Source organism: Mauremys mutica, chromosome 10 (genome assembly GCF_020497125.1).
Source record: "Mauremys mutica isolate MM-2020 ecotype Southern chromosome 10, ASM2049712v1, whole genome shotgun sequence".
NCBI lineage: Eukaryota > Metazoa > Chordata > Testudines > Geoemydidae > Mauremys > Mauremys mutica.
This window is the reverse complement of record NC_059081.1, coordinates 9,186,467-9,213,421: the sequence shown is the minus strand read 5'-3', so window position 1 is coordinate 9,213,421 and position 26,955 is coordinate 9,186,467. Positions and strand designations below refer to the sequence as shown.

Genomic DNA, 26,955 nt, shown 5'->3' with positions numbered 1-26,955 from the left:
CCTAGCCTCAGAGGTTAAGGAGAACAATTTTTCTCCCTCCTTCTTGTAACAATCTTTTGTGCACTTGAAAACTGTTATCATGTCCCCCCATCTTTGCTTCTCCAGAGTAAACAAACCCATTTTTTTCAATCTGTCCTCAAAGGTCATGTTTTCTAGACTGTTAATCATTTTTGTTGGTCTTCTCTGGTCTTTCTCCAATTTGTCCACATCTTTCCTGAAATGTGGCACCCAGAACTGGACACAGTACTCCAGTTGAGGCCTAATCAATGCAGAGTAGAGCGAAAGAATTACTTTTTGTGTCTTGCTTACAACACTCCTGCTAATGCATCCCAGAATGTTTGCTTTCTTTTTTTTTTTTTTTTTGCACTGACTCATATTTAGCTTGTGATCCACTATGACCCCTAGATCCCTTTCTGCAGTACTCCTTCTGAGGCAGTCATTTCCCATTTTGTATGTGTGCAACTGATTGTTCCTTTCTACATGGAGTACTTTGCATTTGTCCTTATTGAATTTCGTCCTGTTTACTTCAGACCATGTTTCCAGTTTGTCCAGATCATTTTGAATTTTAATCATGTCCTACAAAGCACTTGTAACCCCTCCCAGCTTGGTATCGTCCACACTAGACTAGAAGGTCTCCCACACCTCTGAAGAGTGTGCTCTAGTCTAATCATAAATCTGAGAGATTCTGATGTTGGCGTCCCTCCGTCTCTCCTGTTGAAGTTGTTCCAGTGGATATAAAGAGTCACAGGACCTGGGGGACTTGATTCTGGGTCTCCCGCCTTCCAGGTGGGTGCGCTAACCACTGGTCTCTAGACTTGTTCTCTCTCTCTCTGGCCCTAATGACTCCACAATTATTTATACGCAGTGGAACCATTTCAACAGTATGTCCACAATAGCGCAAGTGGGACCATATGTAATTCTCCACTGGTGCAGCTTAGCCATTGGTGGAAGCTGTAGTGCAGACAGGGCTCGGGTGTCTTTACCACTGCATTATCGAACTCTGCTCAGAGCAGGTCTAGACTATGCTGTGGTAAAAATGCATGAAGGCCTCAGCCTTGTCTATACTACAGTTTCTATCAACAGCGGTGAAAGCTAGCAGAGCATCAGCCATGAACCAAAGAAATCCCCCTCCAAGTTGATACAGTGAATTAAACCATAGGGAGGTGTACTTTTGAGAATGTGATACCTTAAGTATTATCAGTACCAAAGTACTATCAATGGAAGGGAATATTTGGCTTGTTGGTATAGGGCTGAATTCTCCTCACACAATGGGGTTGCACTGTATAACTGAAGAGAATGTAACCCCTAATTACCAGGTTAATTCAGATTTTCCTTAGTTGTGACCCTGAGGGAAGGTTTTGTGGAGAAGCAGAGAACGAGCATTTCAGCTCCTATATCGACACAGCTGTGCTGGTACCACTGCCCTTAAATCAGGTCCTGTTCATGCTCTGTTCATGCTCTGTTCTAGCGTTAATGTTATTTATGGGAATGCTGGTAGGAATGTTAACCTGACCTGTATTCTAAAACTTGGTTTCAGGGGTGGGTGTGAAAGGGAAGTGTTTTCCATAGGAAATAATTTATGTTCAGGAAGCTCAACTAGGAACGTTCTTAATATTTTGTGATGGAATCTGTATTTAACACTCAGGTTGAAGGGGAACCAGCTAGTGTATGAATAACCTTTTGAATGATGATTTTCAGGGAATCCATATTAAGTTCAATGGCTTCTTTCACTTGACCCATATATTTTGAACCAAAAATTTTATGCCTTTTGGCTTCCATAATATTAAAATAACAGAGCCCTTCTTGGAGGCAGCATTTATTAAAGAGCTGTTTCTAGCCGGTTTGAGGTCTGATCCATGGAACCTGACTTCAATGGTAACTTAATGTGTGGAACTTTTGCCAGTTCAGGCCTTCATTTTGTATCCAGAATGTGAATATTTTGCCTGTTGGTAGGAAAGCACGTGGTGCACAGTGACTTGTTGGTTTATCTGGTGAATAAAGACAGCCTAGAGGGAGTGGGGCCAACTTACACCAAGTAAGCTCCTTTGTTTTATGTGAATAGCTAATGCTAAACACAAGGCTGGACAATAGAGGCTGATGGGAGAACCCATAGCAAATATTCCACCAAGTGTCAAGCTGTCGGGTACCCTGAGCATTTGACTGAGAACAAGAAACTACTTAGTGCTAGTCCTGGCTCTGGCACTGGGTTACTCTGTGGCCTTGAGCAAGTCACTTAACCTTTCTATCGCCGTTCCCCATATGTAGAATGAGGCTAGAAAGACCCATCTATCTCTAGAGAAGTGTGTGGTCTCTCAAATAATAAAGTAGGCTTTGTGTGGTGATTAATTGGGTTAATATTTGCACAGTAAAGCTCTGTAAGTACAAGAGGGATCTGAGAGGAGCTAAATCCATTGAGGCAATGAGATGTGTAAAGTCATGCTACCAATGAACGTTAGACCAAAACGGAGCCATCTTTGATGGACCAAATACTTCCATTTGGCTTTGTCAAAAATCTGTGTTTTTGTAACGAAATAACAGCAGTGGGAACAGCCTGGGGCTTATGCTAGTGTAACACCATGGGTTTTGTTGAGATAAACCTGACTTATACCAGTGTAAATGGTATCTGAATTGGGCCCTGTGAGTATTTTGTTCTTATTGTGTAAGAATTTGGATTACGCAGAGCCAGTGCCTTTGCATAAACACTTGATAGGTTCCGTAGGACACTTAAACTGAGGCTTCTCACACTCGCATAGAATTCACCTTAACAGAAAGATCATCTTGGCTCATCTCCCGTTCCATTTATGGTCACATCCTCATCTCCCTCCCACGTGCAATTACTTGTCTGTATCTTCTAGTAAACTACTGAATTTTCTGTAAATGAACCTTGGGGTTTTTTTTGGTCTGGTTGGAATTCCAGGAATGTCTGGGACCTCACTTTCCTCAATCATGCAAAGCACTAAGCATGTGCTTAACTTTACGTGCTTTAAGTTCCAGTGAAGAAAGTGGAGTTACTCACATTCTTAAAGTCAAGCACATGCTTATGTAGCTTTATGAAATCTGTTCAAGACGTATGGCATTTTCTGTTGTGTTTCAGTGAACTACATTTCTCTGAAATTGCCATGTGATTAAATTGACATTCCCGATCAAGAGAATACTCAGTGGAATATTTCCTTGGTACGAACACAAGATGTCCCATGGCATTGTGTGCTGGGATTATGGGTTTACAGACAGCGTCCTCTCAGTCCAGCAGTCTGTTTTGCCACAAAATATAGTTCTCCTTGGAAGTAAAAATGGTGGATTTTGCAAAATGTGGGCTGAGATTTATATATATTTCTAGCACCTAGTAATTAATCTGTAGCTACATGTGATTTCCTTTTCTCCTTTAGCCAGTTGTTGGATTCAAGGGTCATAGCCTGCTTGTGGAACTCCCATTGACATCTGTGGGAGTGGTGTGCAAACACTGAAGATAGAATATGGCCTCTCTACTCTCTTTTCCAGACAGCAGAATAAGCTTGGACTATCCCAGCACTCCAGTGACATTGCCTACACTCACGTTGCCAACCTGCAATGCTGCAATTCCCAAGAGGAACCCTGTTCTAATGCAATATCTTTCCATTAGTTCTGCTGTCATAAATCTACTGCTATTTACAGATTTGGATCCAGAAATGTAGCATTTTTCCTTTACCAGTGGCAGCTGCTTGGGGGCAGATGTATCTGCTATGCAGTCTTTTGGTGGATCAGTGCTAAGCTGACCTTGGTTAAGCTAGAAAATCTGAACCAATCACCATTTCAGATTGCCTTGTTATAGGATGATCTGCATTCTTCACTAAAGGGGGTGGGTAGGGGGCAGCAAGATCAACTGGAAAAACCAGATATTGTGTATCTACTTCCTTCATTTATTGTATTGATAGTGTTCTGCCCTTGTTCAGGCACTGGTTTACTACACAGAGTGGGTGATACACAAAAGGTTCATTGCACTGTCCAGGTTCTGGTATCTTATGTCCAGGTGGCTTACCAGGTCCAGACAGTAGCATCAGCATATATGACTATCAGCAGATTTCTTAATATGGAAGAAACCAATACTTGGATTTGAATCCCTCACAGTGATAGAAAACCATCACCGCTGGTCCTGCACGAACAAGCGTCAGAGCTAATTTCTGTATGTTGGAAAGCCACAATCAAGCCCAGTCTTGTGATCCCCGGGCACCCAAAAATCCTATTGAAGCTGGTGATAAGGAAAGCAAGATCAGCTCCAGATTATTATCCCTGGCATTCTAGTAGAGCGCAGAGGCCCTATTGTGCTAGGTACTGTGCATACATATAGTAAGAGACTTCCATATTTAGACCAAGTAGACAAGACAGACAAAGGATTAAGTGCTATTGTCCCCATTTTATGTGGCGAATGACAGCACAAAGATTAAGTGACTTTCCCAGAGTCTAACAAGAAGTCTGTGGCAGAGCTGGGAAATGAGCCTAAATCTCCTAATGCCCACTCCAGGGCACACTAACCACAGGACCATCTTCCCCTCAAATTTCTGCCCTGCGTTAATGCCCACTCATTAATGGGACAAACGAGTTATGTTGCCAAGAATGACCCTTCCCTGATCAGTCTTGTGCTTTATTAGCAACATGAATGCCAGCATGACTCTCTCATTGCTACAACATGTTAAACACCTTGGAAATGTTTCCTTAAACTCTAGGTCAGTCTTATGAAATCCGTCTACTTGAGAATAGGAAATTGGGAGAGTTTCAAGATTTAAACACAAAATATGTAAAGGTAAGGAGAAATATAGATTTCTTTTCTTCCTGCTACTACATACAGACACAAATCAAGGCCCTGACCGTGCTTATCATGGAGGACAATGGGAGATATTTTGCCATTGACTTTAATGGGAGCAGGACTGAAGGCCTAATTCCTGAGTTGGTTAGAGCCGCATGTGCAGTTTTGCTTTGCAGGGGTTCATCTAAACCTTTGCTTTGGTTACAATCGTGCCCTCAGAGTTTCACTCTGAGTTTTGGGTTCAGATGAATCCCAAAATTCAAAGCTAAACTGGGCTGAAACCATTGAGCATCACTTCATCTACTGGCTTAACCCATGCAAAGCTATAAACCAATCCCAGGTTCAACGCACCTGGGCTCAGATACGTGTTCATAAGGAGGACTCCAGCTTTTCACATAGCTTTCTCACACAGGTCTTACACAGCTCAAGTTTACACTAGTGGTGGACTCAACCCACAACATACATCCTGAGTTCTGGGTTGTTTGACTCTGGGGTTTGGATTTTACAAATACAGGGATTTTGCAAAATTTGGATCCAGATCTTGGTTCTGGTTTCAAGCCCTCCTTGCCCAAATTCTTGTGGTTGTGATCCAGGGATTTTCATTAGAGAAGGGCCATTTGCAAAATTTGGATCCAGATCTGGATTGAGACCATCTCCAAAGTTCAAGCATATTTGAATTCCATGTTTTTATTCAGCCCACTACAGGAAGGATTTATAAAATGTGGCTCTGGGTTCAGATTTGCACACACGCTCTCTTGCTAGGAGAGCAAGCAAGTGCTTGGATCTAGGTTTTGGTTTGGGCCTTTCTCTAATTTATATGCAAAATTAATCTCTCACTTCCATTCTGAATGGATGGCAACAGAGCAAGACAATGGACTTCCTTTGGAAACTGGGAGGTGAGGGATAATTAGCTTGTGGCAGTACAGCACTTTGCATATGCAAAGCAATACATTAGTACAAAGTCTCTTTGGCTTTGCCTGCATTGGGCCTTTGCCCTGGTTCTGGCCATTCGGTCTCTGGCCATTGATGTAGCTGCACCAGTCCAAACCTGAAGTGAAAGGGGAGCAAGCTCTGCTGCTGCAAACAGAGGCTTTCCTAGTCTAGACTGGATGAGGTGCACTGGAGAAAACCTTACATCAATGGCTTGGCCGTCGATTGCTGGAATCAAGGCAAATTCCCCCTGACAAGGCCTCTGAAGTTCAAAGAGAGCATTGCCTTGATGAACCATCTCTCAATGGAATTTGACATAAATGGAGATGGGTGGCTTTCATTGGGACACTCTGATCTCCTCCTCGATGGGAGTTAGACACATGGAGGAGGAACAGATCAGACCCCCATCTCTGACACTGGGAAACCAAAATCCTCTCCGGAAAAGGGCTTCTCACTCCCCTAATTCATCTTGCCCTCCTCTCTTAACAGAGCATCCTGCGGGTGGTTTTCCATGATCGGCGTCTGCAATATACAGAACACCAGCAGCTGGAGGGTTGGAGATGGAGCCGGCCTGGGGACCGCATCCTTGATATAGGTGAGATTATTTCATTATGGTTCCCATAAAGTGTTTGGAGCTGGCTGTGAGCTGAGTGAAGGAAAAATTGTAATGGTGTGTGCATGTGCAGGGAGGGGTGAAAGAAACCACAGCTGCATTGGTTTAAACTGGATACCTCATTGGTTGTCTTGCCTTTTCAAATGAGTCTGGTAACTGTATGAAAACTTGGTTTGTTGTCTTCAATTTAATATTTTTAAAATTTTAGGGGTTTTCTTCTACAGATATCCCACTGTCAGTCGGTATCTTGGATCCCAGGGCCAGCCCGACCCAGCTAAACACTGTTGAATTTCTGTGGGATCCATCCAAAAGAGCATCTGCATTCATTCAGGTAAGGAATGAACGGATTTGAGGGCAGTAAATGGAATGGTCTGATGCAATAAGGATACACAGAGACTGAAAAAGTATCTGAGGTGTGGGAAAGAAATATACTAAGGAAAATACCTGTGCTCCATCGATGAGTATGTGCATTGATGTCCTATTTATAGGATACTCACGGGTGCCAATTTAGCTTTTGGGGGTGGGGCTGTATCTTCTATTCTTAACACATAGCACAGGCCCTGTTGTAGGTAGAATGATCTTGTATGTCTCTTTAAATATCCACTCTCCTCTTAAAGATGGGTTTCATTTATTGGGTGTGCGGGGGGAGGAGGCCATAAACTCTAGTTTTGCAAACACCGCAAGTGGCTCAGAGTCTGCAAAATCTCAGACTTCATGGGGCTTTCCCACCCTTAATATTAAGTACTTTTTTTTTTTTAAATCTGTATGTATGCAATGCAAGGCTAAAGCCTGCTTTTCTATATGTTCAGTTTTTCTCCACGCTGCTTGTCCTGTTGCTCTTCTGAACTCTTTATTTTGTTCTGAACTCTTTCTACGTTTCCTCCAGAAAATAGAGATGGACCGGAACTAAACTTGAAACCCCCACTTGCATATACCCCTGAACTTCGGGGGCTTGAAATTCAGATCTTTTGCAACTTTGAGCCATCTCTAGTTATAATGACAGCTTCTGTTTTGCCAGGTACATTGTATCAGCACAGAATTTACACCAAGGAAACATGGTGGAGAGAAAGGAGTGCCCTTCAGGATACAAATCGACACATTTAAACAGAATGAGAATGGCGAATATACTGAACACTTGCATTCTGCAAGCTGCCAGATCAAAGTGTTCAAGGTATGGGCTAGTTCGGTTTTTCCCAAATTCTCTCTGGAGTTCGAGACCCGGGGAATGTTGCTCTTGCTGCGTACAAGGTTTAAAAAATGTTTTAGTATTTCAGGCATTACAATTAAAGCAAAAGAATAAAGGTATTAAACAGGTGGTGCTTGTACTCTTATCAGTAGTACCCATTATGGAAAAGGCACAACTTCCTAGCACATCTAGCAACAGAGATCTCAAAGTGCGCTGCACGGCTAGCTGCATTCAGTGGACTGGCTTCATGCACTCAGACCGAGGTCTGCCCAGATCTCAGTCCTTTCTGTTATCTGGATTTTTAAACAATCAGCTCTGCTTGGAGGGGATAACAGCTCCTTGGGAAGGCACCAACGCACAGAATAGAGCTCTCATATCAGAGTCTCTTCAACCATAAAAGATATTGCTCATTGAGTCACCAATAGCGGGAAAGAGTTAGCCATAGAGATGGTGCGTATATTCTACCTGTTCCAGTCCTGGCACTTGCTAACTTCTGTCACTGCCTGTTAAGATACCAAAGCCAACCTTTGCTCTATTACATTTTGTATAAATCCAGAGTATTTTCAGTGGCATGATCTGGATTTACACCCATAGAGCTGAGAGCAGAATCTGGCTCCTTTTTTTGTTTAGTTAGTTTTTAGTTAGCTCTTCCTGAGTAGCGGAGGAGAATAACGACTCCCTAGACTTCTCTCAGATAAGACCTCGAGAAGGGCCTTAAATGTTGCAAGTAGTTCTCCGCTATGCCATACAATGGAGAGAAAGATGGGCGGCCTAGTTCTCGGTCTTTGTTCATGTTTGAAGCTTTTTGGCAAACCTGGAATGAGCAGGTACTCTAATCCATTTCAGGCCTGGTGATCAGGGTTTTGGTTAAATCTGAATCTAAAGTTCCCCATAGACTGGTGGGGGGCATGGGGAGTGGATTTGGTAATCCACTCCCACCCCTCTAGTTTTCATAACATCTACAGTCCCTGGAGAAATAACACAGATGTTCATTGAAGTGTGTTCCTCCATCAGAAATTCAGGCTCTAAAATAGTATCAAATCCTGTGAAAGCAAACGGCTTGTGTAGCACTCAGCATGTTTAGGAAATGCGACAGACATGGCAATATTAACAAAGGGTGTTGTAGATACAGTAGAGGGTTTTTCTATGAACTGCTGCTCGGAAAACAGAGGCCTTGTCCTGCCCTTGTTTCATGTATAGAAAGTCCATTGGTGTCAATGAGGCTTTTGTGCACAGATCAGATGAAACCTATGGCCCCCCATTATCTACCCTGTCAAGCGAGGCATAAGGAAAAGCTTGTGCTCTGTGCTTATAGCCTAAGGGAGCTGACAGAAAGCAGAAAACAGACAGAGAGAAAATGGAGAAGAAGACTGCCCAAGAGAAGGAGAAATACCAGCCCTCCTATGATACGACCATTCTCACAGAGGTAAGATGTTTCAGTCACGTACAGCATGCTGGTTTAATATGTCGGGCCACAAACTTAAAATGACAAAAGGAATGACTTCTGCACTGAATTTAATTAGTTTGTGGGGATCCACTCGGCAAGGTCTCATTGGGACTGAGAGCTTAATGAAACTCTATAAAAGGGATTAGACTTTTCATAAAAAGCTATATTAGAAGGAACTAACGTTTATAAGGAATATTGGACCCTTATGCTTCAGAGCATAAACCAGCCATTAACTGGGTTAAGGAGCAATTGTTTTTCACCTTCCACCATCCCTGAACTGTCCCCTCCAAATAACTGTCCCATACATGTGGCTTACGCTTTCCTCTGAACCATCTGGTACTGGGTGGAGTCAAAGACAGGATGCTGGAATAGATGGTCTGATCCACCTGGCAATTTCCTTTCCTTCATGGATGTCCTTTAGAACAAGCCATTATAGTGAGCCTGGTCTTTGCTAGTTTCACTCTACAATGGGCTCATGTTCGAAGAAAGTTTTGTGTGTGATATGGGTCATATGAGAGCTACTTTTTCTTTTTTAACATCATGATTACACTGTGCTCTAAAGCTTGTGCATAACCCGTATTGGGCTGCAGAAGCACCAGCCAAGGGCACCTTTATAATCTGTTTAGGAGTCAGGTACCACCTTCCTTATGGGAATGTTCTACAGGCTGGCATTTTAGTCCTGGAACTGCCACTGATGGGAAGATCTAGTTTTTTATTTAAACAGTGTCTCACTGGAACGCCTTAAGATGATTTGATTTTCTTTTTGCTTGTTTTAAATAAGCTCTCCCCATTCCCTAAGAGAACAGTTTTTGGTCTATAGTTACTTGGAATAATCAGACACCATATAATTTGTCCTATAATCTAGTAGCCTTTGCTAGCAAGACCCTGCTCTGCAAAGAGACCTAATCCTACAGCTTGGGCAGATAAAGAGATCTTGCTGTTAGTACTAGTGCACCTTAACACATTGAATCAGGAAATCCTCTAGCCCTGGTTGCCAACGAGTTAAATATTTGCTTAAAGCTGTATTTGTGGAGGTAAATGCCCCAGATTGTCTCCTGCTTTATCACTGCAAACAGGGATGCTGCATAGTATAGTCACGGGCTCATAACAGGTTGACTACAGGACCAGATTCCTTTTGTTGTTCTGGATTTACATCATTGTAACCAACTCCATTGGCTTCAGTAGAGTTACTTTGGATTTACACCAGTGCAACCGAGTGTGGAATCCGGCCTATGTTTGCAGTGGTTTTTGGTAGCCTTTTGTGTGTCTGCCTTAGGTTTTCCTATAGCCCGTATTTATGAACTTGACTTCCTTTGTTGATACTTCTGCATGGACCAGGCCAAATTCTGCTCTCACGCGGGTATAAACCTGAGGTAACTCCACTGATGTGCCTGTGGCTCATCTAATTAGTCATTCTAGTCTGGAGTTACTTGGGATTTATAACTGAGACCAGAATCTGGCAGCTGGGAAATTTCTGTATTGTGGGCCAAATCCTGCCTTCAATGAGAATTGATTTATTGGTGTTGCCCCGATGTAAGGAAGAGCACAGTTCGGCTCAGTGTTGGTTTGGGACAGGCTTTCTGAAAAGGAATATATGGAGAAAGTTCAGTTAGAACCAATTTGGTACCACCTCAGTCCTCTTGCAATACAGAGTACAGACCCCTGGGCCTGCTCCTCCTTTCAGCAGGGGTCATTTGCTGACCATAATGGAGTGACAGTGCCCCCTATTTCCAATTGGATGAAAGCCTGCTTTGCTCAGTGTCCCCATTGGGTTTGTTTTTACAGTGTTCTCCATGGCCAGATTTGCCTTATCAAGTGAACAACGCTCCGTCTCCAAGCTACAACAGTTCTCCAAACAGCTTCAGCCTTGGAGATGGGTATGTAATAAATGCTTTCTCTTCTCAGTTGGCGTGTAGCGTGTGCGTGTAGCATGTGCGTGTGTGTGCGCATTGGTTTGATACCGTATAATAGATCAAGAACCAGCTTAGCCTGGCACTTGAGCTGGAGCTCAGTGCTTATTCCAGCTTTAAAGTCCACTCTTCCCACAAGAATTCCTGGAAGGAACGGGCTGCATTTCCCACCTCCTTGCAGTTTAATGGTCTGATTACACGTTCCTGATCTGTGTGCTGTATCGGGCAGGGGAAGGGAATAATATTTTACACTGAGATACTGTGGGGACGTCAGTGAAAGTTCTGCTCTGTACATCAGCGAGGGCAGTGTTAGGTCTTAAGTGTTTATAGCAGATATCTAGTGTTCTCACTTTAAATTTACTGTATGTAAACAGGCTTGACGATATCTCGCTCTGCACTGACAGACTTGGCCTGTGAGGGAGGGGGAAATATTCAGATTGCAAAAATAGACACTAGCTTGCTAGCTGATAACTCTTCTGAGTGCCCACTTCTATTCAAAGGTAAATAATTAGCTCTATAGGCAAATCTTTAGCTTTTTTTTTTTTTTTTTTTTAAGGCCCAGTCCACCCTGGAGGATAAAACATGTTTGCTTGAAACATGGTTTAAACCAGTTTGGGCTAGCACTGTTCAAATACAGTTTGCCCTGTTTAAAATAATAACACCGGGGTCAAATCATGGGATCCTTCTTTACTCCGTTTTTGCGCAGGCAAACTCCTGTGAACATCCCTGGGAGTTTGATGGCTTAGCTCAGGGATGGTAAAATGTTTGTGCCCAGCCTGCATGGGCAGGTCAGACCCTCTTAGCATGAATGGTTTGAGGATAGAGACTTGCCCAGCTGAAAAGTTTGAACTCAATGTGGTAAGCACAGTTTTCCTCCGAGTATGTGGGAGACCTGAAAGTGCACTCACTTTCTGTGTGAGTTGCTGTGGTGTGTTTTGGTTCAGGACAGAGCTTAAGGGGCCTGATCATGCCCTCCGTTGCACCTCTGCAAACTCCAGGAAAGCCAATGGGAGTGCATGTGTGCAACTGACGATATGTCCAGGGTCAAGGTTAGCTTTATTCTATAAATGTGACATGGAAGAGTAAACATGATTGCTTTCTGCAACCTGCTGAAGATTAATTCCATGGTAGTAGGATTATTAAATCTGATGGACCTCTCTTCCCTTCACTTCCCTCCACCACTTTTCCTTGGCACACATTCCTCTCAAGGAGTTAATGCAAGATCTTGGGGAGAGGGATTAGAAGGCATTAACTTTTTCTCCCACAAAGTCTGCCTGCTTTCCATCCAGATGGATTTGTAAAGCAACACAAAGGAGCAATGTCAATGGAAGTTTACTTACAGAATTTTGCTCAAACTGATTTAAAAAATAACTGATCCAATCAGGGGAAAAAACATCAACTTGACATAAAATTCTTGACAGTCAAGACAAGGAGTTGGGGGGTTGGGAAAGACAACCAACAATTTTCATTGTCAATTTTAAAATAACGTTTTTTTCTCTCCCTGCTTTATACAATTTTTTAGCAACAGTTCTCCAACCCACCAAGTGGAGCTCCTGCCTCCCAGCAACGATGTAAGTATTTGAGATCATGTTAATGTGGTGCTTTTCTTTTTTTAGGACACTGCTGAACAGTTCATTTCAAGACCCTCTTATTCTTTTTGCAATGTAGCACCTCCTTCCCTCTGCTTCCATTCAAGATGTCCAGCAGTGGCTTCATCGTAATAGGTTTTCTCCATTCTGTAGACTCTTCTCAAGTTTCTCGGGTGAGTTTAAGTGATCCGTGTTTTTGATGAGTTTTTTTCTGGTACACGCGTGGATCATTCTTTAGAGGTTGGTAGCGTTTGTCAAAGAAAACGGTGAGCTGGGGTTTGGAGGAACCTCTTAAAGATTGGTAAGGGTTTCCAAACCTGGATGCCTAAAGTTAAGTTCCTAAGTCCCTATATAATCTTAATAGGAGCTGCTTAAATAATCAGCTCTTGTGTGAACTGGGCCACTCAATTAGGTGCCAAAATATGGGCTTTGAAGTCTAATTTTGGGCAACTTGGTTTTGAAAATCTTGGTCACTGAAATTCTACTCTCTCTCATTGGTGCATGAAATGTGCGTGGGTTGTTCCAATTAAGCTAACTTTCATCATGCTTTTGAGGAAGGAACTGACCGTGAATATCTTAAAGGTACATACTAGGAGGTGACACACTTTTCAGCATTTGAAGGCTGAGCTTATTGGACACATCGGGGCTCCTCGCATCCCTTTGTCTTCCCACCTACAAGCTCCCTGTGTGGCAACCTCCCAACTCCTTCTGTTTCAGGGACTCTCTGCAACTTCTCTCCCCGTCTCCCTTCCTCCCCACCGACAGGGGTTCTGTGTGCCTCCCATTTTCTCTCTCTCGTATCAGGGTCACCCACTTCTCTCCCCCCACACCTCTTATGCTAGCAGCTCTGTGTGCACCTCTGTTCGAACCTTCCCTCCAATATGAGGGGCTCTGTGTGCCTCCCGTGCAATCCTCCATTCTCCCCCCACATGCCACTGCCTGTGTGTACACCCCATTTCTCCCCTTCCCCACCATTGCTAATCTGGGAGATAAAACCATTCAGTTTGTCAAGGTGTCAGAGTCAAACTCTATTAAGAAGCTGGGGAGAGATTGGGAATTGTTATGCTGGGTGGTATTAATGGGTGCCATCAACCCGATGTTTGATCTAGAGGCAATTGCAGAGGTGCTTGAAGTTGTGGCTGTGGTAATCAGAAGGTAACCATGTGTCCCCCATTTTCCCCAAAATCAATAGGGGAAATCCAATATCCATTGTTGCCTAGTACTTTCTCCAGAGAGACAAAGTGGGTGAGGTGCAACCTCTCTTATTGGACCAAGTTCGATTGGACCAAGTTGTCTCTCTCACCAACCGAAGTTGGTCCAATAAGAGAGATTACACCTCACCCACCTTTTCTTTCCAATATCCTGGGACTGACATGGTCCCAACAACGCTGACTAGCATGTTCTCTGAAACATTGAAATTGGTCAGATGAGGCATTCAAAAGTTATGGTGTAGACAAACAGAAATGTCATCAAGTTGAGTTTAAGGCCTCTACAATCTTGGTCAACAAGACATTTTAAAATGTCCCCGTGCAGCAGGAAAGTGAGGTCTTCTATTCATGATCAGCCCTAGCCATCTAGGGCAGCAAGGGTTGCATGGCCAAATTTTGTTTTGTGTTACTCCATTAAAAGCGCATTGACGTGTGTAGTCAAGAGCAGATTTTGGTCCACTGACCAGGAACTCAGTCTAGCTTGTACATGGGGCAGTTAAAAGCACTTCCTCTGGACCACTGCTCATTATTGGCCATTCTGTGGACTAGCAGAAAATCTGTTGTGAAGGGATTGATTGCAGTGCACACCCTGGGAATGTTACTGTTCATCCAGCATCTCTTAAGAGGTCCAGCTGTACGTTTCTGATTATTTGGAAGCTCTTTTTTGTTTTGTTTAACCTCTAAAAATAAACTTGAAATGTCTAGGTGCTGACTTACTGAAGATGTCCAAAGAAGATTTTGTTCAGATCTGTGGGCCTGCTGATGGAATTCGGCTCTTTAATGCAATCAAAGGAAGGTTTGTATCTCTTCCAGATACTACTATTGCAGCATCCATTGGTGCTTCCAGTGTTAATTCAGTGTCTCTGGTTGCAGCGCCTCTGTAAAGTCCTCGAAATAGGTCTCCTTCAAGTCTGGTTGGTTCAGGGGGTTGGCAGTGGGCTATTCACCCTAAGGCATGGGTTTGAATGCTGCCTAGGTCAGAGATGAGTGAAAAGTCATTAGCATAATGTGGTTCTTCAGTGGTCTGTTTGGAATCAGTTAGTGGTCTCAATGTGCTTCCCAGCAGACACATATTGACATCCCATCTGGTACCTGTGTTGCCTGTCTCAGCAGAAACCAAGGTTTGAATGGACTAAAAAGACTAAGCCCACAAATGCCTCCTAAGCCTCATCAGGAGGCAGTGGCTACACTCGCCAACCAGCTGGGCTGGGTTCAAATCAGTGAGGGCTTTAGCCGTCTGTGTGCTAAGGGCCTCCTGTGTGGCACTGAGCACCCTCAATCTTATTTGCTTCATAGGAGTCGAGGCTGCTCAGCATCAATTCCATCATCTCCCAGGGTTAGGAAGCTTCTGTTACCAAATCTCCTGGTGCATCTCCTCTCCCACAACACTAGTGTCAAGATTCCCCTTAACTGCTTATTTATGTTCTACCCCAGATGTGGGCAAACTACGGGCCACATCTGGCCCATGGGACTGTCCTCCCAAGCTCCCAGCTGGGGAGCCTAGTCCCCGGCCCCTTCCCCACTGTCCCCCTCCCCACAGCCAGGCTGCGCTCTGGCCCACCGCTCCCACTGGGCAGCATGGGGAGCACAGCTGGCTTCGGCCGGGTGTTGTGGCTGTGAGCTCCTGCTGCTGGTAAGGGGGCAGGGAGCGGGGGGGTGTTGGGTAAGGGAGCAGGGAGTCCTGGGGGGCAGTCAGGGAGGAGGGGGCTGTTGGATAGGGTGGAGGTTCGGGGGGGTGGTGGTCAGGGGATGGGGAGCAGGGAGGGTTGGGAGTCAGAATCTCGGGGGGCCTGTTGGGGGGTGGGGATGTGGATAGGGGTTGGGAGGGTAGTCAGGGGATGGGGATCCGGGGGGGGGGCTGGATAAGGGGGTGGGATCCCAGGGGACAGTTAGGAGTGGAGGGGTCCTGGGAGGGGGTGATCAGGGGACGAGGAGCAGAGGGTGGTTGGATAGGGGGTGGGAGTCCCGGGGAGGGGCTGTCAGGGAGTGAGGGTGTGGATAGGGGTTGGGGCAGTCAGGGGACAGGGAGCAGGGGGGTGGATAGGGGGCGGGGATCCCGGGAGGAGGTGGTTAGGAGACAAGGAGCAGGGGGGAGGGTTGGATGGGTTGGGGATTCTGAGGGGAGCAGTCAAGGGGGCGGGAAGTGGGAGGGGGTGGATAGGGGGTGGGGGTCAGGCTGTTTGGGGATGCAAAGCCTTCCCTACCCGGCCTTCCATACAGTTGCGCAACCCCGAGGTGGCCCTCAGGCCAAAAAGTTTGCCCACCTCTGTTTTACCCAAATGAGTCCACAACAGCTGTTCCAGTGTGTTGTCGACCAGTTCACACGAACAACACCGTCTAATAATAACGAATTTTGCTTTTGTTTTTAAACCCACAGAAACGTAAGGCCTAAAATGACAATTTATGTCTGTCAAGAACCAGAGCAGAACAGGTCTCATCTGCACCAAAAACGAGAAAATGGAGATGGTAGTCTGTGTGGTAAGTTTCCTGACCTCTGCTCCCATACGTGCTAGTCTGATGAGATGCGTTGGTTCTGAGCTCCACATATGACTGCTCCATGTCTGAAGAGTTAACAGTGGTTCACCCCCGCTGTAACTCTACTGAGTTGGCTTCAGCTCCACAAGGGCCTGCCTGCCACAGGGATGCAACTTGTGCTGACTTGAGGGTTATTCAGGAAAGGCAGGTGATGTTTGCGCTGCCACCCTCCCTTAAGGGAGCCATCAACACAGCGCAGCTATAATTTCTGCCAGTGGCTCCACAATAGCCCCTCCAATGGAATGCCACGGAGGAGACCAATTGAATCTGCATCCTCTCCCAGCCGTCCTGGCCATGCCCTCTCTCAAGCCGGCCCTGCCCACTTCAGGGGTTCTCCTTGGCCCACTTCAAGCCCTTTGATGGAAGGGAGATTATGGCCCCTTTTACCCTTTTTAAAAATCAACATTGTCAAACATCACCCATTAGTACCTGACCTACTGCAGTTATCACCTCGCATGTAAAATAGGAAGCAACTGATAACACCATATAGGAGATGATGACTTTTTAATGGCAACCATTGTACTTTAGTCAACTGTTTCAGTTAATAGAATTTGAAGAACAGATGCAAGACTCTTCCCTTTTGAGAATGGAACATGCGGAAATGCCAGAGGGTAGTGGGGCCCAGAGGATAGGTCACAGGATTGGACATCAGGAGATCCAGGTTCTGTTCTGGGTTCTGCTTTGAGATCTATGCCTGCAAAAAACTACATATGTGCTAGGCTTTTTTCTTGTTAATATAGAAACTCATTCATCTTCCTGTAGCTCAAACTAATTCTCTTTTAGATGTATCCAAAGTGCCAAAATGGGGTCAGCAGAACCACACGATTCTCTCAGAAAATCAACTAGCACTCATATAAAGGGTGTTTCATTTAGTGTCTGGCGATGTGTGGTTTTACTGGCAGTTTTTGAGTCTTTCTGCAGGCAAACCTGGGCCAAAACTTATCTAGATTTTGCTTGCCTTCTTACATGCAGAGAAGTAAATATTAGCCATTTTGAGGCAGATCCTTAGCTGGTATAAATTGGCACTACTTCAAAGGCACTATGCTAACTTACACCAGCTCCAGATCTAGCGCTTGATCGTTTATGTCCAGTTCATTCATTGAAGTCAAGCTTTTTGGTTGTATGTATAAAGGCTTGTTTCCCTTAATTATTGCAGTATATCATGCAGTCTTCTTGGAAGAGCTGACAACCCTGGAATTAATTGAGAAGATTGCAAACTTGTATAGCATTTCCCCACAGCAGATAAATCGGATCTATCGGCAAGGACCTACAGGGATCCATGTATTAGTGAGCAATGAGGTAAGGGGCTAAAGCAAACACATCTGGTATGAAGTATCAGAGTTCAAGACAGCTGCCTGACTTCCATTTGTTATAGTTAGGCTGACCTTTAAAACTATGCAAGAGTCTCCAAGGGAACTAGTCAAGATTACTAAGCCTGAAAAATTTGTTTAACTATCACACTTGTCCAAGATATTTTTGAGTCTTAAATCAAAGAATTCAGCTATACAACTCTTAAGGAGAATTAAAAGGAAGTTCTCTCTTTTTGTGATATTTGCTGTAGCATGAAATATATCTTAATTCCAATGAATTAGTGAATTTCAAAAGTGGTAACTTTTTTGAGTACTGGATCTGAAACTCAGGCCCTTTAAGGTTGCCAAATCACTTGCCAGTCACTTAGCCAGTCACTTAGCCAATGGCTGCAGACATTGAGCCAAAGCCATTGCTTGCTAGGTGTATGTAACAATGTCCCTGAATTCTTGGCAGTTCCCTGCTTACACAAGCACTTCATTTGGTCTGTTCCATTTTGCATGTTAATAGTGAATTGCCTCACTCTTCTTTCTTTCTCTAAATGACTTACTCTTTTCATGTGCCAGAATCACTTAAGGAGCTTCATTTAGATGGACTGGCACTACACCTGAAAGGAACATTGTTAAAGCAAATGAAGCAGAGAGTGGGACTCAAATGGGGCCTAAATTTAAGCCTGTAATGCTTACTCTGAAAGTCTCCTTGCCATTTCACCCTGATTAAATCAGAAACCTTCAGCGTTTAATAAGCATGAAGTGCTTTGAGGCAACCTGTGAGGGAGGGAATTGCCTCAGCTACCTCTGGTGTGAGGGGCCTTAATTAAATACTTAAGTTACTTATTAACAATATCTATTACTTTATTTTTGGTCTTTTGTACTCTAGTGGCAGAGAGGCACAAGTGATGCAAAGGAGAGGCACTGAGTTAATGTACTTCATGCATCATTAGGTGCACACACACCAGTGCAGTGGAGTCTAATTTGGGGGCGAGGGAAGAGAGAGAGAGAGAGAGAGAGAGTAGGGGAGTTAACTTTAGCCTGAGGGGAACCAGAGTTGGAAAAGGAGCTTAGCATGAGAACTTCAAGAGAATGGAAGTGGAATTGCTCTGCTTGCCTTGGGGGTCAAGTTTAAACAGGTAGGGGCCAGATTTTCAAGTGCTCGGCACACAATGGGAGCTAAACTCTCAAAAGAGCTCAAAAAATTAGGCACTTAACTGCCTTCCAAGCTCTGGGCCTCAGCTCCCCTTGTAACACTTTCAGCAAGTTTTCCAGAGGAGCTCATCACTCTGTGCCCAACCTGATCAGTTATTTGGGGATTTAAATGGAAGCTGGTCTTTTCTTTAAAATCTGTTTGCTTCTCATGAGTAACTAGCTCTGCTTAGGTTAGCTACTAACCGTACCAGCAGAGATCTCACTCTTCTCTTTGAGTTTCTCATATGATTTTGGTCACAGTGTATGTGTATTGTCTACTTGCAGAGAGGAAGAAACAGGCAAATTTTACTGTTATGAAGAATTTTTATTCTTGTTTTTTCCCCCCTGACATTCAGATGGTGCAAAACTTCCAGGATGAGTCTTGTTTTGTTATCGGCACATTAAAAGGTATGCTATTCTGATGCTACTTACTGTTTTATACTATTGCTTTCAGGGAAAGAATAGGGGGAAAAATTGAGAAATAGAAAGGTGGGAGATGGCAGATATAAATAACCAAAAGTTCTGTAAGTGTAACTTTGGTTTCCCTTGTTGGCCATGTAAATTTAAGTAATATGTAGCAAATAATCTGCAAAAAATGCATTGATTGACTAAAATATCTCTCATCCATGCTTAAATCCATATTCTGATAAGCCTAAACATAACTGAGGTGTAAAGTAATTATTCCTCTTAATGAAGGATTTTATTTTATGAAGAACCACTGTATCCTCCGAGATAAGAATCTGAAAGTGAATATACAGGTAAATGAATCCTCAGACTAGCTTCTTCATGAAGCATTTGAAGTCCTGAATCCCTTCTAAGCTATCTGAAAAGAGCTGACTTTTTTTCTGATTTGCATCTCCAGCATCAAGCAGAACTGGAGTGGTAGCTGAATGCATAAAAATAAAAACTAGGGCCAAATTCTGCTCTCCCTTACACCAGTGCAAATCTGAAACTAAATTCTGCTCTGTTACACTGAATTTAGGTGGATTATAAAGCCACTGAATTCAAAGGCCCAAACCTCAATTGGTGTAAACCATCTTAGCTCCAAGGAAGCCAATTTTCAGTAGATGAGGATCTGGCCCATATTCTCTGTCTATACTGGTGCCAATTTGGCATAAGCCCATTGACCTCACTAGTGTAAATAATCAGAATTTAGCCTTAATCTCCTATTAGAATCATTTTAAAAAATGCTTTTTGTTAGAACGTTCAGTATTAATCGTTATTAATCAGTTGTGGTAGCAGAGTGTAAGCTGCATTATAGGAAAGACCAGAATGTTACATTTCTTCGTCGTCTTTATATAAAAAAAATTGCAATAATCTTTGCACTATTACAGCTGAAAGCAATGATGGCTACCACATCATTTTAAAATGACCACTCGGCCTAGCAGGACTGTAACAGCCTAAAACTACAATGCCTCACCCAAGATTGCTGCAACCCAGACTGGAAACATGAAGATCCATTTGGATAAAGCGCTCCCATGAACTGCAAAATACCAGAGGTCTTAAGGAAAAAGAAACTTTGTAGACAAGTGGTTTTCTGAGAACGGAGATGAGAATATCTTCAGAGTCTGTATTTTTCTACCCCATCTCTCCTATTTAGGCTTTTAAGTTGTTGAGGGTCCTGCTTATTGCTCAGATACATCTGCCTTTTTCTAAAGGGAAATGCAAAATGAAAAGCAATTCTCATGGCTGGAACTGGTTTATCTACAGTGCCTTCTGAGTACTCTTGCATTCAGCACCAGTCTCATCTCAGATACAAGCTCTTATCCTCTTTCTAGGCAGAGGACTATGGGTTGGGATCCACAAACGGGTGTAGGTGTAACAACATTGAGGGTCATAGTGCCTAGAAAATCCCTGAAACAACACCGCAAGCCACAAAGCCAATTTAGACACTTTGACTCCCCGTACAATGAATGGGGAGAGATAGGCACCTTTGACTGCGATCCACAAAGTCAACATGCTGCATGGAGGCACCTGTCTTGGCTAGTGATCCACAAACTGGAGGAACACAGGTGCTGGGCTGCTCGTGTGGGACCCAAAACATAACAGCTGGGGGTGGGGTTAGAGGAAGGGGAGGAAGACCTCCCTTATCGTTAGCCTGGTGGATAGGGTACTCTCACAGGATGTGGGAGATCCCCAGTGCAAGTGCGCCCCTGCCCCCACCTCCGCATCCTGAGGAGTAGAAATGTGGAAGATCCCTGTTCGAGATTCTCTCAGGTGAGGTCCCTATCCACCAGGCTATGGAAAATTCTGAGGTGGTGTTCCCTCAGTTTCTCCTGTTGAAGTTGTTCCATTGCTTAATTAAAGTGGAATCTTTAGATGCCTAAGTCTGTTTTCTGGGCCAATTAATATTTAAGTATCTGCATGCATCCCATCCTGTGTTCCTATAACCAGTCAGTTATGGCTGTTTGTGATTCACACTGCATTGTTCCATCTTTCCTCTTAACCAACCAACCAACCCTTTCCTCTCCTTCTCAGTGCTCCTGGTGAGCATTTTGTCCTGCTGTCTTCCCATTCAATTTGACAACACAGCAGATACTGGGCTAATTTCCATTTTTGGTACCCTGCTAAGCTTTCTCTAGACCTCTTCATCTGCCCCCTCTTTTTTTCACTCAGCTGTAAGACCTGCTTTCAAAATAAATATATAATATTTTTTGGTAGCTACATCTGTTCAACTGTTGTTACTAGAGGTGAATGTGTATTGTTCCATTTTAGCATGCTGCCCAGAAGGACTCCACATGGATGGAAATATAAGCACATACAAGCCAATGATTTTTTTTTTTTTTTTTTGGAGGATACAAATAAGGACAAATCAACTTGAGGCAAACGGTTCACACCACGTTATATATATATTTTTAAGCTTGGAATAGCTTCAGTCAAGTGCATTGTTTTTTGAGAAAGTGCTTTTGAAGTGGTAGACTGACTTTAAATCTCTTGACAACTTAACTCTGGATTTATTCCATTCAACAAAAGCTTTTGGTAACTGATACTTGCTGTAAACGTTAGGATTTAGTTGTGGTAGCTTCTGTTTTCTACATAAGCTATCTGCTGTAGCAAATGCAATCAAGTATGGGGTAACTGTGTTAGATTATGCAATCAGTTTATTTGAATCTAAGATCAGGTAAGGGGGCATTCAGAATACGTGCTCCTCGCAGACATCTGCTGTGTCATTCTTGCTTCCTGTTGGCATGCCTGTATCTATCAGTCTCCTTTTCATCTTTATGGGCCTGATCTGGCTCCCATTGATTTCAGTTGAAGCTGGATCAGGTCCTTGTTGCATTTCACTCTTTTTGGTGGCTAATTAGGAGAGCTGATTGAAAATGAGAATTTCTTTCCTGGGCAATTGAGACTTTGCCATTTGCTTTTCTGCTTTGAGTTGGTCTGAACAGTTGAAAAACAAAATGTTTCACAGAATGAAAAGTTTTGAAAAACAGCCGTTCTGGAAATGTTGAAACAAATGTTTCAAATTGGAAGTGTCAAAATGAGTTGTAGTTCAGGTGCCTCCTGCTCCACTTCTCCCCTGTGGGCTGGACTCCAGTTCCCATGATGCATTGTGTAGTAGCTTAGCCAGTGGGGGTGGAGTGGGAGGTGTGCGTGGTGGCGTAGTGCATTATGGAAGATGTAATGTGGGCTGGAGTCCAGCCCACAGAGGAAAATGGGGATACAGGGCACTCTGGCAGACTGATTAATTTCTAATGGACACACAACAATTATGATTTTTTTCCAAATAAATAAAATGGGGGAGGGGAATCACCATTTTCCAGTGGAAGGGTTCAACAGAAACTGCCTCTCCCTGCCCCCCTCAGCTCCCCCCCCCCCCAAAGAAACAGTTACTACAGATATTTCCCAGCCCCCTCTGCTAATTAACATTTCAAATACAGGCCTCGCTTTCCCCCAATTGGCTGCTTTGTATGCTGCACCAGCTGAAACTTTGTGCAGAAAGGTGGCCAAAACTCTGGTTGAATGAATTTTATTCAAATTGCAGCAGGGCACTTTGCTTGTGCCCCCTGTTTCCTGGGTGCAAGATCTGAGCCATGTAGTTCTATCATGTAGTTCATCGTCTGAGTTCTCCACTCCTTTATATGGACCCCTTGATTAAGATGAAGTGTGAATCTGAGGCAGTGCCACAGAACTTCTCTGGGCACGAGTCAGGGGGCTGGAATGTCTTTGATTTTGAAATGAAAAACACCCTTTCCTGGAGGGGAGCAAGGGATGGAAAATTCCTTGCATAAGAGCTCCGCTGTGTGGCCAGCAGGCTATTGCTGCCTACTAGCAGCAGTCAGACCAAAGAGGGGAGAGCATAGGTAAGTCATTCATTTGCATGCTGAGGGTCATCCTAAGCTCAGCTCTCATAGACACAACCATTCTCTGTGCCGTGCACTTGAGACTTTCCCCTGCTTGATAAGGGGGTTTAGGAACTTCTTAGAATTAAAGTCGGGTCTTGCTGGGATGTGGGATGCTAAGCTGTAGTTAAAGGTAGATATGACTTCAGCTAAGAATCTGGAGGTAAGGGATTAGAACCTACTCCTCTAACTCATCGGAAAGAGCCTGAGAATGCTTTACAATCAGATTGTTCTGGGGCTTGCAAAATCCCTTGCATTACAGTGTGTGAATGCTCAGAAATGAGTGGAGGCGGGAGGAAATGTGTGGTGTTCAGCTAGCGTTGCCAGAAAAGAAATCCAATTTAAAAGGCCCAGAGTTGCCTTGGAAATCTCAGCCAAAATGTTCATGAGCCACTGAAGCTTTAGACTTGTAAGTTCTGCTCTTCTGTATGTGCTTAATGTTATGCACGGACTTCAGTGGCACTGCTTCACAGCATCAGGGCCTGTATTTGAAACTACTGTATTTAACTACCAGTTTAGGCACCTGGCAAGTTACTACCCTACATCCTAAGACATTAAATGCATAAATAACAATGTCAAGAGTGATAGAGTCCTGTAGCACCTTATAGACTAACAGACGTATTGGAGCATTTCATGGGTGAATACCCACTTCGTCAGACGCATGCGACGTCTATAAGGTGCCACAGGACTCTTTGTCACTTTTTACAGATCCAGACTAACACGGCTACCCCTCTGATACTTGAATGTCAAGAGTCTAACTGGGACCAAGAAATTTAGAGTTGACGGTTCCTGTTCTGTTCTTAACTTACATGTAGCTTCCCTAGTTTTAAAGCACATACTCTGTGTGTTGCGTTGTTAGTTTCCTCTTGATGAGTGGTGCACAACTTCCACTAATCATGGAGGTGTCAGGTAGCGATTCCATACTTCAGGCTGTGTTCTAAAATGGGGAAAACATTCTAGTTTTTATCTAAGAGTAGGTAGCTAATTGGTGTGAAGTTTCACACTGGGTTAATTTTTATTCTCTTTGAATTTCCCATATGGTTTCTCTTAATAATTCTAAATTTAAAATTTGGGCTTTGCCTGCATTTTTTCCTCTGCCGTCCTATTTTATATTGTAGAACAATATCTCCTGAAAACATTGCCTACCTCCCTGAAAATAGTTGAGCAAACCTGAATAGTTTTGTTTTTTTTAAATTACTAATTGGACTTCTCATTTTCAGTAGAAATCCTACTGTCCTAAAGCTCTGGGACCACAGCAATGCATAAATACAACACTCTGAGCAGGAGATGGAGAGGCTTGGTTCTGAATTTTCTGGAAAACTTCACTCGTGTTTTTAGCGGGATCATTTATAAAAACTAAATGTAATGCAGATTGGTTTATTACTCTGGTTTATTTTAAAAACAATTTCCCCATAAGTGTAGGAGATATGGTTACCAAGTAGTAAGAAATTCTGGTCAACTCCGCCCTGGTACTAGTTAGAGGTGTGATTATTATTATTATTATTTTATTTTAAAGCTGAAATACATATACGGGTACTACCCCAATGGGGATGCAGTTATACCAGTATAAAAGTGCCATATACCATTTTAGCTTTGTTCCTTTCTCATACAGGAATAAGCTATACTGGCATAAACACTCTTAAACCAGTACAATACTAGGGAGGAGTATATTGCTTTAATTGTATTCATATAGTTAGTGATAGGGCATTTCTATACATAAAGCTTTAACTTGTGAAGGAATAATTATAGTTCTACTGGGATTACACTGACTCAATGGGACGCTTGGGAGACTGCACTTGTGTAATGAAAACCTAGCCGTACAAATCGGTGTAGGTGCATCCTGGCTATAATGGTGCATTTTAAGAATTTCCTGCTGCCCGATTTCAGGGCTACTGGGTTTTTTAGAACACCTACATAGACAGGTTATTTAATATAATATGTCCTAAAGGCCATATGGGAGTTTGCATTGACTAAAAAGATCATGCTGTATAATCCACAGACTGTGCTGTGATGGATGCATAGACCAAAAACCCTTATCGATACACTGCCAATGCATATAGGGACACCAGTCAGAGCAATATCTTTGGGTCAAATCTAGGAGCATGATGCAGGCAAACCTCCCACTGCAGTTTATGGATGTTTTGCCTGAGTAAAGACCGAGCAAAGACTTCAGATTTTGTCCTCTTGGCTGTTCTGTATGTGTGTTAAATGTCTAAAGGAAGAAATCTCCACTATGCTCAAATTGCTTTGAAATAACAGTTTTAATTTATAGCAGATTTGGAATCTATAGAAGTGCCTAAATGTCTGAAACCTGTTATGATTTTGCCCTCTCTGATGTGCTTTTAAACCCGAACCAAAGCCCTGCTTCACTCAGGAGAATGAGATTTCTGTACTTTGCCTCTCTTCAGCTTTTCATCCAATAGAACTTTAGATTCCTGGAGAGTCTAATGAAAACACACATTGTATCCTGAATGGTTGTGGGATCTGCAACAGTCACAATGCAATCTCTGGCTCAGAGCAGGATAGATGGGTGTGAATGAAAGCAATTTGACACCTCCCAGTGGGTTACAAGGCACGAACATATTCCCAGAACAGAGCCACAGCAACAGCTGAAATTATTTAATAAATCACTTTATCAACAGGAATACAGGAGTAAGTGTGTTGGGACAATTAGTGCCTAATTGGTGGTAGTTAGAGAAGTCTTGAAAGCACCTAAATATGCATCTCTTTAGCTTCTGGAGGAAAAGGTACAAATGTGCTGATTTGAATGAGTACCATCCTCTTAAAATGACAGTTGCTGTTAGTCAAAACGTAAACTCCACTTGCTTCCCCAGGTACCCACTCCTTGTTATGTTAATTGGCCAGAATTTAAACAGTCTGAGATGTCACCTGATGCTTTTCAGACTTAGCTCTAGTTGTACTGAGTGGGATCTAAACTGGATATAAAATCTCATGTTAAACACATTGATGAATATCTATGGTTGTTTGTTTTTTTAAATCTATGGAGGGCAATTTCCTAATAATGTAATATATATACTGTACTGTGTATATTGACATGTATATGCGCTAGGTATTTGCTGTGTCCTTTGGCTTTAGTTGGCATTCTGCTTTGTTTAATTTCTATTCACTGTAATGAACTGTGGTTGATCAAGCTTAGAGGCCCAACTGATCTCATTGAGTAGAAATTTAAAAGTATGTAATCATTGCTGTGGTTTGAATTAAGCTTGGTACGTTTGACATTTGATGCGTTTCTATGGTATAAACACAGTGCCTTGGTAAAGACAACCGTATTTTTACACTAATGCTGTTACTCTATTGTAGCTTCTGGAAGACAGAGTTAAATGCAGTTTAAAAAATAAATAAATAAATTGGGCAAAGCTTGGGAATAAAAGCTATTCCCTGAGCAGAACAACCACACAGCAACTATGGTAGCTTGATGATGTATTGCTTAAATGTTCTGTTGTAATTCCAACAATCCTCCAAAGGATGACAGTGCTAGGGGTTTAATTTGACTGTACTTTCAAAGAAATGCTTGCTCAGATTGTAATTATTTTCTTCCTCCTTCAGCTATGAAATGGTTAACTTTCTGCGTAATAAGCCAATACTCCTTAATACTTTGCTTAGGTTATGATATTCTGTTTGACAGCACAATGTACTCCGAGTGGGGCAAAAGTTGTCTGCTGGGATTGGCATCTTTTCTATGGATGCATATGAAAAGGCAGACTTGGCGTATATATTTTAATACACCCGTCTGTTTAAAAATGGGTTAAGATGGTGCCTAATTTTCTGTGCATTTCAGATTTGTACCTTTTTTTGGTAATTCCCTAAAATTTGTTCAGCTCTTTCCCCCGTACCCCCCCCCCCAAAAGGCTTTTCAGGTTTTTTTTTAATGGCTTGTATTTCTCTAAATTTAAAGTAATCC

General features: G+C 43.1%; 1 protein-coding gene across 2 annotated transcripts in view; it reads left to right on the top strand.

The window, feature by feature from the left end:
* TFCP2L1 (transcription factor CP2 like 1) overlaps positions 1-24,748 on the top strand; it is a 43,994-nt gene extending 19,246 nt beyond the window's left edge. For both annotated transcript variants that reach the window (XM_045032682.1, XM_045032681.1), the window contains exons 3-15: positions 4,701-4,777; positions 6,200-6,305; positions 6,548-6,654; positions 7,342-7,494; positions 8,825-8,935; positions 10,742-10,833; positions 12,389-12,437; positions 12,535-12,628; positions 14,369-14,459; positions 16,041-16,141; positions 17,355-17,497; positions 19,047-19,098; positions 20,025-24,748. In XM_045032682.1, coding sequence (XP_044888617.1) covers positions 4,701-4,777; positions 6,200-6,305; positions 6,548-6,654; positions 7,342-7,494; positions 8,825-8,935; positions 10,742-10,833; positions 12,389-12,437; positions 12,535-12,628; positions 14,369-14,459; positions 16,041-16,141; positions 17,355-17,497; positions 19,047-19,098; positions 20,025-20,062 — 1,214 coding nt within the window. In that variant the 3' untranslated portion in view covers positions 20,063-24,748. The remainder of the gene's footprint in view (positions 1-4,700; positions 4,778-6,199; positions 6,306-6,547; positions 6,655-7,341; positions 7,495-8,824; positions 8,936-10,741; positions 10,834-12,388; positions 12,438-12,534; positions 12,629-14,368; positions 14,460-16,040; positions 16,142-17,354; positions 17,498-19,046; positions 19,099-20,024) is intronic.
* The last annotated feature ends 2,207 nt before the right edge of the window (positions 24,749-26,955 follow it).